Raw genomic sequence first — 12,157 nt, 5'->3', positions numbered from 1 at the left:
AGCAAGCTAAAAGCTACTAAAGAACAACGGGATTACATTACCTCCACATCGAGAAGCTTAGTCAGAACTAGTGAAGTAAATGCGGCTCTATTGACCCGGGGAAGACATGGATAAAACCGGGTTCCTGGCCAACGATGACAACTGTGGACCAAAGAAACGGCGCCGGTGGCCAAAGGGCGGAGCAGAGCAACGACATTGGTGGCCAAAGGGCGGATGACGTGCGTCCCAACTGCACCTGGAGGCTTGGAGCAGAGGAAGGGGGTGCGCCTAGGCTGATAGTGTTGTTCCTCGACGACCTGGGGCAGCAGCAACCGAACCTCGCCCAGTCCACGTCCCAGCGCTCAGGTACCGGCGGCCACCGGTGGTCCGAAACAGACAGCAGACAGCGGCCAGCGGCCAGCGCACGATGGTGGACGGGCGGCGCGAGCAAGTGAGGGGGCTGACCATCGCGCGGTGAGCGCTGTCGCTGGGCTGGAGGGGATCCAATCCCGCGGGAGGGCCGACAGCAGTGCGGGATGCGGCGGCGGAGGAGGTGGTGGAGGCAGTCGGGCAGCGGAGAGGCGGTATAGGCGCGGGGCGGCCATCGCGCGGTGGGCACCGACGTTGGGCTGCAGGTGGGTGGGATCCAATCCTATGGGAGGATCGGCGGCCGTGCGGGCTGCGAGTGAGGGAAAATGCAGGTCTTTTTTTCACCGCCGTGACCGCAGGGGAATAAGGCTGATTGGGTGATTTTGGAAACTGAATAATGACGTGGCAAATCGCTGGGGTGGACATTGTGCATGATGAAAGAATAGAGAGAAGCGGGGAGTAACTTCTTAAGAATGGTAGCTTGGATTTTGAAGAGTGTGGAATGGAGGTGGTAGTTTTTTTTAGTTAAATTATACTCGACTCTTTGAGTAGGTTTTTTTTTTGAGTAATTTTTTTTGAGGCAATTTTTTTGAGAACTTGCAATTTTTTGAGTTTTTTCTTTTAGGTTTTTTTAGACAAACTCGCAAAGCTTTTATTCACCCGTCACAATGTTTACAAGGACAAAATTCAAATTTTCTGGATGACCTAACCAAACATGACGGCCAAAACCCAGGGATAAAGCATGCTTTGCTATTAACGGAGAGGGAGTAGCTTCGTTCATTTATTTGCTCAGCCGGGCGGACGAAATTCAAAAGTCAGCCCACCAACCCGGCCCGAAGCAACACCGCACCTCATCGGCTCATCCCCGTCTTCCTCCCCAATCCTAAACCTCCCACCTTTCCCGTTGTCAGCAACGCTAACCCCCACACCCAGAGTCTCGTCTCCCATGGCCACGGCGCCGCACCTCGCCTTCCACCTCCCCTTCCCCTTCCCCTCCACCTCCCGCCCACCGCCCCGAGCCCTAGCACCCCAGCCCCCGCGCCGGGCCCCTCTCCGCCTCGCCGCGGGTCGCCGCTTCCGGCCGCCCACCGCGGACGACGAGCCCCCCGAGGCCGCCGAGGACTCGTCCCACGGCCTCAACCGGTACGACCAGCTCGCGCGCCACGTGGAGCGAGCGCGCAAACGGCAGCAGGCCGACCAGCCGGAGGTCACCGCCGACCACCCGCTCTTCTCGTCCCCTCCCCCGGCCCCCGCCGGCGGGAGCTATGACCCCGACGACGAGTTCTTCGACGAGATCGACCGCGCTATTGCCGAGAAGAGGGAGGAGTTCACGCGGCGCGGGCTCATTAAGCCCACCCCGCCTCCGCCGCCCGAGGTGGACGTCCCCGCCGACGAGCTGTCCCCCGAGGAGGCCATCGACCTCGACGAGATTCGGAGGCTGCAGGGCCTCAGTGTAGCGTCCGTGGCCGACGAAGAGGACGACGAAGCCGAGGAGGAGTACGGCGACGAGGGCTTGCCGCTCGACGAAGACGGCGAAGTCTTTGATGTGGCGGACGAGCTCGGCCTAGAGGGGGATAGGATACGGCAGCCCGCCTTCCGCATGACGCTGGCCGAGCTCCTCGACGAGAGCAAGCTGGTCCCGGTAGCGGTGACGGGCGACCAGGACGTCGCGCTCTCGGGGGTGCAGAGCGACGCCACCCTCGTGGCGGCCGGGGACCTCTTCGTGTGCGTCGGAGAGAGCGGGCTTGCTGGGCTTACCGAGGCTGACAAGCGCGGTGCCGTTGCCGTCGTGGCCGACCAGGACGTGGACATCGAGGGCACCCTGGCCTGTCGCGCTCTGGTTATCGTCGATGACATCACGGCCGCTCTCCGCGTGCTCCCTGCCTGCCTCTACCGACGGCCCTCCAAGGACATGGCTGTTATTGGAATCACGGGCACAGACGGGGTCACCACCACGTCCCACCTCGTCAAAGCAATGTACGAGGCAATGGGTGTCAGGACTGGCATGGTAGGCGCTCTCGGAGCCTATGCCTTCGGCAGTAACAAGCTGGATGCGCAGCCTGCTGCATCAGGTGATTCAATGGCCGTACAGAAGCTGATGGCAACGATGTTGCACAATGGCGCTGAAGCGGTTGTGTTGGAGACGACCACTGATGAGATGCTACCATCAGGTGTGGACAGTGAGATAGATTACGATATTGCTGTGCTGACCAATGTTAGGCATGCCAATTTGGAGGCTGTCATGACTTACGAGGGGTACATGAGCAGCATGGCCTCCCTTTTCTCCAGAATGGTGGACCCTGAGCGCCACCGTAAGGTGGTAAACATCGATGATCCGAGCGCACCATTCTTCGCCGCCCAAGGGGGGCATGGTGTCCCGGTGGTGACATATTCATTTGAGAACAAGAAGGCTGATGTGCACACACTTAAGTACCAGCTTTCTCTGTTTGAGACGGAGGTTCTGGTACAGACACCGCATGGAATCCTTGAAATTTCCTCTGGACTGCTTGGAAGGGACAACATCTACAATATCCTTGCAACTGTGGCAGTTGGTGTTGCAGTGGGTGCGCCATTGGAGGACATAGTGAAAGGTATTGAAGAGGTGGATGCAATCCCAGGCCGGTGTGAGCTAATTGACGAGGAGCAAGCCTTTGGGGTGATCATTGATCATGCGAGGACACCGGAAGCTCTGTCAAGACTTCTTGACAGTGTAAAGGAACTAGGCCCACGGCGTATTGTCACTGGTATGATACTTTCTCTCGTGGTTCTCACTAACACACTGCCTCCACAAAGTTATATTGGTTTCAAACTGTTAATTTACCGTAGATTTTGCTATATTTTCTCTATTCCGGTTGTGGTATTACAAACTGAGCCTCCTGGTATGTTGTTCTCTGTAGTTGTTGGATGTTGCGGTGAGAAAGAAAGAGGGAAGAGGCCGATGATGACAAAGATTGCCGCTGAGAAAAGTGATGTTGTTATGTTGACATCTGACAATCCAGCAAGTGAAGATCCATGTATGGTTCTTAGTATATTTCGTTATGAGATCCTAATGTTATTAAACAAATGAGTGAGCTGAAGTTTTACACATTTCTTGGTCTATTCTGAGCAGTGGATATCCTGGACGATATGTTGTCTGGTGTAGGATGGACCATGGAAGAATACTTGAAGCATGGTGCAAATGATTATTACCCGCCCCTACCAAATGGTCACAGACTCTTCTTACATGATATTAGAAGAGTTGCAGTGCGAGCTGCTGTTGCAATGGGCGAGCAAGGCGATGTTATTGTAAGTTTTCTATAATTTTCTTCACTATAAGGAAAGATTTTCTGTTGACCATAGTCACCGTATAATCCTATGTGGAGAAATTGTTGAAATATGCTACACTTGAATCTCCATGCGTAAGATCCTGTGTAAAAATGCTTACAGAAGCTGATCTTGGCTCTTGTCAGATTCCAGCTATAGTCATTTCAAAGATCTAATCCCCAAATGCATTAATCTATTAGAATGTAGAACATGCTCAGAAACCTTGAAAGTAGATTGATGTGTTACTATCTGCGGCAAACTTAATGTGCTAGTGAACAACTAAGGAGTTGCATTAATGTTATGAGGTGATATTATGTACAGAGGGAGTATTACATTTTTACTGCTGACCATGTTCCACCTGTTGGCCCATCTTGATCTTTTCATCCTTCAGGTTGTCACTGGAAAAGGGAATGATACTTATCAGATGGAAGGCGATAAGAAGGAGTTCTTTGATGACAGGGAAGAGTGCCGAGAAGCACTGCAATACGTTGATCAATTGCATCGATCTGGAATAGATACCTCTGAGTTTCCATGGCGGTACGTTTCGTTCTAAATCAGTTTTGCCCTGTTGTCAGGGCTTCATCCCTCATGATTCATGAGTATGTGCTTGTTGCCATAAGGTTGTGCCTAACACTTTGGCCTTACCTCTGGTTTTTCATGTCCTATAGAAAATACAAGCCTCCACCAAAACACCCAAAGGAATCACACGATATAAATTCCAGTCCAATTCGTGTGATGTACCTTGTATTTTGTGATGTTCATTTTTTTTTTGCATAACTTGCCCTGACCGCATTTGCATTGCGTCAGAGATTCTGCTGTGCCAGGTTTCCTCTTTTGCAATGTCGTTTCACATGAAAACCACCGATTTACTGATCTTGCTTCTCTCTGGCTGCCACAGGTTACCAGAAAGCCACTGATGTTCCCAAGATGGCTGAGCTTCTCAAAGATAGACTAGCCGATCTGATCCAGCTTTTGCTCAAGGTTCTAACTTCGGTTGCTGACTGCTAACAAACAACTAGTTTATGACCATCATTGATGATTGCTGCAGAGTAGATAAGTAGATGGCCTTGAAAATTGTAAGTTATTTTACGGTACATTGAAGGTACACCGGAATGGAAAAAAGCAATTTGCCCAATGTCAGTTTTCGTGAAAAATAGACAAATAAATGTCCGGGTTCTTCATGTGCAAAAAATTTGTGAAGTGTGCTACAATCCAAAGGGTACACACGACTAAGTTATTTTACCGGAGGCGGGATGTACCATTGTTGGATCCACCCTTTGTCCATTTCGTCAAGATCCGTGCGGCCTTTGTCTGTATAAACTAGTAATTGCAGCATCAACTTTATACATTGGTAATACAAGTGTGGGTCCCTTTGCATGCAGCAGCTTTTGTCAGGGGATAGGACCTTTGCATGCGTGGTACATATATTATCCTCCTCTCTCTCCCACCGCACGACGTCCATTAAATGTTTTGGAAAAAATTTGAATGATAAATATGCTTTGAATCTAAACTCTATTTTTGGAAAAAAATTATATATTTGAATTCAGAGCGACAAGACCTTTGAAACAAGTCCGATCTTGGATATATTTTGAACAATTTGAATTTTATAGCTTTCACATTTCAGTTCTAGTTGTATTTCACAAACATCAGTTTCGCATATTGAATAAACAACTTGACAAACACATTAAAATATGTTTCATGTATTTCATAAATACCAATTTCATATATTTTAAATAATCATTTGAATGTATTTGAAATAACCCATTTAACATATTTCCCCACACCCAAAAAATTGATTTCACTCATTCAAAATAAAAAATCAGTTAAGAAAACAAATTTCACTTGTTCCAAAAATAGATTTCACAATTCAAAAAACACATTACACTCATTTTCAAAAGATATATTTCACTCATTTCAGAAAACACATTACACTCACTCAATTGAAATACTATACTATATTTCACTGGTTAAAAAAATTGATTTCTCTTATTAAACATATAGATCTCAAAACTAGTTTAACTCATTTTAGAAAACACATTATGCTCACTCATTGTAATATTATGTTTCACTCGTTTCAAAAAACTGATTTCACTCATTCCAAAAGATAGATTTCACCCATTCCACTAGTTTCAGAACATTGAAATAGACAGTTTCACATATTGAAATAGACAGTTTCACAGAACAATGGATATATTTTACTTTTTTCAACTATCTTATTACTCACATTTCACTCATTTCAGAAAACGCATTACACTCACTCAATTAAAATACTATATTTCACTTGTTAAATCCGATTACACTAATTACAAAAGATATATTTCACTCATTTCACTAGATTCAGAAAAAAGTCATTACAGTCTGTAAATTGAAATAACAATTTCACTTGTTTCAAAGATAGATTCCACTCATCCTTCTCACTATATTTTTTCTGAATCGCATTTCACTATATTTAACGCATTTCACACCGAAATATGTGTCCTGTGTATAAAAAACAAATTTCACTCATCTAAAGTAAATAATTTCACACGGTTGAGAAAACATATTTCAAAATTGATTTCACTCAATGAAAATAACTAATTTCAATTATTTCAAAAACCTATTTTACTTGCTTCAGAAAATCTTTCTGTCAGTTTCACGTTTCACTAGATTCAGAAAACACATTACACCCGTTTACAAAAGTTAGATTTCACTCATTTTAGAAATTACATTTCACTATATTTAACGTATTTCACACCGAAATATGTGTCACGTGTATGGAAAACAAATTTCACTCATTTATTTCACACAGTTGAGAAAACATACTTCACTCAGTTGAGAAAACATATTTCAAAATTGATTTCACTCGATGAAAAAAAACTAATTTCAATTATTTCAAAAAACATATTTCGCTTGTTTCAGAAACCTAATTTCAGTCATTTGAAATGTTGAAATTAAAGCATGTTTGAAATGCATCCAAATTTGGTCTTATACTAAAGCTCTTGGCTTCAGGAATTCAAATATATAAAATATTTCAAAAATAACAGTATGGTTTAAAAGATAGAAATGATTGAAAATCCTAAGGAGAAAATAAAAGGAAACGATTTGTACCACGGCACCACATGCAACGTCAAGATAGACTCTCTCTCACCTGACATGTGTCCCATCGATCTGACATTGATTTGACATAATGATGAATACATCGGTTCAGAAGATGGAATACACTGATATACTCCCTCCGTTCCAAAATATAGCGCGCCCACGCTTTTCGAGGTTCAACTTTGACCATAAATTTAACCCACGAGACCGACTGCGGCGGGATCAAAAATTATATAATTAAAAACTTTTTTTGAATACGAATTCATTGGTATAATTTTTTCGCCCGCCGCAGTCGGTCTTGTTGATTAAATTAATGGTCAAAGTTGAAGCACGGAAACCGAGGACGCGCTATATTTTGGAAGGGAGGGAGTACAAACATATGGGCCATCGAAGCGCACGAATCGCAACCAAAGCCAACGGCGGATGCGGCTCCGGTACCTCCCGCCTCCGGTAAAAAGGAGTTTACGAGGGTACACATTTCTTCGATCGTGTTTGGTAAGTACCTTGAAAAACAAGTGGCGTTTGCATGGCACACATTTAATGTTGGACAAAGGAGATAATCGGTTCTTTCCATTTAACAAAGAAATCAATCGGCGTCGCCCCACAGATTAAATCTTTGGGAGGAGGATTACATTCCATATTTCATCTCTGAACATATTCTCTTCCATATTTTTCATTCCGATTTTGATTATGGGCTGCCGCTGGGGCGGCGCAATTGGGGGAACACCGGTCGGATGGAGGCGTCCATATAAGAGACCTCCATATAAAGAGGTTGCCATACATACTTCTACTGCGTCAGACGAATATTGCTCTCTATTTGCTGTCTCCAACATGTCTCGACTTCATCTAGAACTTCACATCTTGTTCTTATGCGGCATTCTTCTTGCACATCAAACCCTTGGAGGCCGAGTTCATCAGACCAATTATCAGGAGGTGAAATATAAATGGTGGTGCCCCCCTCGTCAATTTAAATATGCACTGACATTGTTTTTTTACATGCGTCGATCTAGACATCGCACGAATCTGTTTACGGTTCAGGCTTAGATGCACCGGACATATCATCTCCTATCATCATCAAGAATTCAAGAGTAGCTTTCATCTTGTTTCTTGTGTTGAAAGTTCAAACTTCATACTCCCTCCTTTCAATAATAAGTGTTGTGGTTTTAGTCCAAATTAACTAAAACCTACACGGTCTCTGGTAATCTAACAGTAAACTGAATCCTCTGCACTGCTTCAAATAGAATATTCACTGACGAGTATATGCTACCCTAATTATGCCTTGGAAGGAAAATGTGGGTGCCAGCACGGAAGCCAAAGCATCAAGTTCATCACGGTCACTGAGCTCCGTTCATCTTCAGCTCCCATACATTGAGCTCCCACCCAAGCATGGTGGCACCGTTCAGCCATACGTTAGTTCCTTTGCTTGCCCCCCTATCTACCGACTAACATTTTTTTTGCGAGAATATTTACTGACTAATGTAGCTTCATGTGTTAATTTCAGGAGGCTGTTTATATTAAAAACAGTGACAGTGACAGTGGATATTATGGAGTATCTGCCACCCTGGATGTCTATGGATACAATCTCAAAGATGGCCAAGTGAGCGGGGCAGCAATTTCGATAAGTAACTTTGAGGCTGATTTTAGCAAGAACGTCAGTGCAATTACCGTTGGATGGGTGGTAAGTTGCCTTCTTCTGCTCTGTTGATTTGCCTCGTCATTGCGATGGCTTTTCTGTACTTGTTAACTTATATCCATCGAAAATATATAGGTGTGGCCATCTTACTTTAATGACTCGCAAACTTACCTTTATACGGCTTGGACGGTACGTGTGTCCTCCAAATTGATCTTGTGATGATGATTCTTAAAAGCTCGCATACTACGTACACCGACTTCTTTCTTCGCCGAAAGAGGTTTTCAATAAGCCTGTGATGATTAAATCATGACATGAATGTAATTGCAGAAAGATAGCCGGCAGAGTACAGGGTGTGTCAACTATGATTGTCCGGGTATCCAGCTTGTGAGCGGGTCTCCAATATTCCCCGGGGATGTCATAGCCCCAGTATCCCAGGTTAACGGGACACAGCAAACTATCACCATTAAGCTGTTCAGGGTACGTAAGTATGTGTTCACTTGCAAGTTTTTCGCTCACCAGAACTCTAATGCAGTCGTCTTTTTCTCCATGAAATATGTAAAAATTACAGACCAAGTTGAACGGGAACTGGTGGTTGCACGCTGGTGTAAACGACGAGGACCCGATCCCGGTCGCCTACTTCCCGGCGTCACTATTTGACGATTTTTTCTACAAAGCAACTCAAGTCGTGTTGGGGGGCCATGCTCTCAAGTCTAAGACTACCACACCTCCTCCAATGGGCACTGGAGCCTTCGGCGCTGAGTGGGACAATGCGGCGCTGATCCGAGACATTCATGTCATCATGGAGGATGGGAGAAGCAACTTTATCGACGATGATCTGTCCACAGATGTCACTGATGTCAAGCTTTACTCCCTCTCGCCAATTTCAGCAGGCAAATTCACTTACGGAGGACCAGGAAGGAAGAACTAGTGGTAATATGATGATGGACGAATGGATAGCGTGCTCGAATTGCATGATATGTATGTTTTGGCGATGGATGAATAAAGACTTGATGCGTACATGTGCTCAAACTAGTGTTGCCAACTTTGTTATATTGAGAAACAGGGGTTTCGGACGCACCTGCAACAGTAAAATTTGAAACCTACACTTGCTATTTTGTAATGAAACAGGCGCACGGGGTTGGGTCGTCATGAATCGCTGGGTGTTGTACGCAATGAGCTTCCACGCGGAGGGAAAAGATAACCCGCAACCTCAATTTTTTGAAGAAATGGCACTGGGTCATTCCGCGTGTGAGAGAAACACTTTGCTTCATCTGCGAGCTTGGCAGGCAGGTTACCCGTGTGTTTCTATCAATTCGGAAAAAGTAGAAATCGATGTGGAGGTACTGTTGGTATGAGCATGGGTGTGTGAAAGCTAAATTTTATACCACCTCATAACACAAGCGTCCATGTCCTTGTCTCTTCCACCCACCTTGCACCTCTTTGTTTTTTTTCCTTGGTGCATATTTTTCTAGAATCACCGCGGAAGGGAGCTCCCTCACCTGAATATATTGCTCAAAAGCGGCAAGCGGCAAGCACATCCACTAAGATTACAAAGACACACAAATGCACGAGGAGAGGAACAGCCGCCACGAGAGGACATCGTCCTTATCATACTGCTTGTCTAAGCGACGTGACCACAAATCTATGTCCGAGACAACATGTTTTAGAGTGAGGGAGGAGTGAGAGTCAAGGTTCAAACTTTGCATTTCTGCCATCCCAAATACGCCAGAGAATCGCCAGTAGGATAAAATTGCCATACACAGTCGTTCAGTCTGTGTGGCGTCGCTGCATCCCAAAGAAGTGAGGTGTCGATGGAATGGAGGTAGATGCCGAGCCACTACTAAATCCTATCTACGAGTGGACATGAGATGAAGAGGTGATCCGTGTCCTCCGTTTGATGAGAATATCTGTGGCAGTCCTTGACTTGTGTGCAAAGTTGGCCATTGTATTTAGCCTTCCTTTGAAGACTAACCAAGCTAAAACCTTAATCTTATTTGGCACCTTGGTCTGCTATATGCATTTGGCATTATATCTTCGTCTGTCTCCACTAGTAGAAAATATGTCATCAGTCCCGGTTTTAGAGGGTCTTTAGTCCCGGTTCTGCAACCAAGACAAAACGGTCGGGACTAATGCCCACCACTTTTAGTCCCGGTTGGCTTACGAACCGGAACTAAAGGAGCTCCACGTGGCCGTTGTGGGGCGCCCAGGCAGGAGGACCTTTAGTCCTGGTTGGTAACACCGACCGGGACTAAAAGGCAGCCACGCGTCAGCAGCTGCCAGGCGCTGGGGTTTTCGTTTTTTTTTTAAAGGAGGGGTTTAGGGGTTTTAGAGGGTTTAGGGGTTTTCATATTGTGTTTCCCCCTTTTATTTTTGTGTTTACCCTTCAAATTTTTTACATTTAGGGTTTCAGTGTTATTTAATGTTTTCCATTCAACTCGACGCTACCTACTACATATAGCAATGAAGGAACCATTACACAAGATCGTCATGAGCATATATAGCGAGAAGTGACCTCTCTTTCTTCATGCTTGGTCGAACAACAAGTTTTCATATATTTGTACGACGCTACTACATATATACAATATAACATCTCTTATGATCCCTGACATCATCTACCCTAATCCATTTGCAATTCCAGATGGTATTCTCCGTCTTTAGTATGATGTGGTCAACAAAGAATCCCGCCAATTCCTCTTGAATTGCTCGTGTGCGATCATGTGGTAGGAGTTTGTTCCGCTTCTCCTAGATCTAATTTAAAGAAGGGGGTCAATACATATATATGAATGAAACTCAACACAATTGATGGTAATAAAATAAAATTGTGAATATTGTTTACGTACTTGAAATTTTTCGTCAGATAAGCCCCGCTCAGAGGTCGAGTGTCGAATGAACTCGCAAATATAGTATCCACATAAATTATTCCCGGGTGCCTGCCACAAGCACTTTACGAGAATAGATTTCAATCAAACTGATAATCAAGCATGATAATGGTATTGATGAAACTAGAATCAGTGAGAGATGCGCGGACCTAGCTAGTACTACTTATTTTGGGGTGTGTAAATCGTAACTCCTTCTCTAGACTCGGAACTATTCTGGTGAACTTTTTCCAAACCCAGCCCGGCAAAGAAAATGATTAGTTGATATCAGGAAATGAACGAAAGTTGCCAATATGGTGCGATAATGATTGAACTTACTTCTGGAGCAATTCACTCATGTCCGTTCACATCTTAGGCTCTTTACATCTCGAGTCTAAAACAGGTACTACTCTTGCGTCAAGCTTAATGGATAGCAGAATAAAGGGGAAGCTGCGCACGCATAACTCATCAATTACAGTACTTAACCTCGAGTAAGCAAAACAGAAAATGCATGAGACAATAACACTCACTTGAAGTTGTAAGGAAAGAATATTTCCCTTTTGTTTTGATGCCGAAGGAACGCGTTTAGCAAGTTTTCTCAGTATGTTGGGCTCTTTTTTGTACCGTAAATTCATTTACGGTATTTGGGCTAATGAACCCAATGTCATAGATCTGTCGACCTCTTTTGCATTGGGAGATCTTCAGTCTGCATAATATAGTGAGGATAATTATATATACATGAACGAGCTGAGCTAGAGACTTGATAACAGAAGTAATACTTACGGACAGTAGCAAGTCAAGAGAGTTTTGTTGATGGCATCTTGATTGAATAGTTGAAATAATTTCACAAATTCAACATACATCAGGTCGACTCCAATGAAGTCATGCTCATGTTTAATTCCCACAAAAATACTCTCGGTCCCATCCTTGCTGTAGGTTTCCA

General features: G+C 44.7%; 1 protein-coding gene across 1 annotated transcript; it reads left to right on the top strand.

Annotated features, from left to right (window-relative positions):
- The first annotated feature begins 1,172 nt into the window (after positions 1-1,172).
- On the top strand, positions 1,173-4,843 carry LOC123127634 (UDP-N-acetylmuramoyl-L-alanyl-D-glutamate--2,6-diaminopimelate ligase MurE homolog, chloroplastic). Its single transcript, XM_044547395.1, has 5 exons — positions 1,173-3,092; positions 3,246-3,362; positions 3,458-3,633; positions 4,043-4,188; positions 4,550-4,843. The coding sequence occupies exons 1-5, from the start codon at positions 1,295-1,297 to the stop codon at positions 4,566-4,568; spliced, it is 2,256 nt and encodes a 751-aa protein (XP_044403330.1). The 5' UTR covers positions 1,173-1,294; the 3' UTR covers positions 4,569-4,843.
- Positions 4,844-12,157: the final 7,314 nt, after the last annotated feature.

Source organism: Triticum aestivum, chromosome 1B, assembly GCF_018294505.1.
Source record: "Triticum aestivum cultivar Chinese Spring chromosome 1B, IWGSC CS RefSeq v2.1, whole genome shotgun sequence".
Classification (NCBI taxonomy): Eukaryota; Viridiplantae; Streptophyta; class Magnoliopsida; order Poales; family Poaceae; genus Triticum; species Triticum aestivum.
Note: the sequence above shows the minus strand (reverse complement) of the source record. Positions and strands in the feature narration are given on the sequence as shown.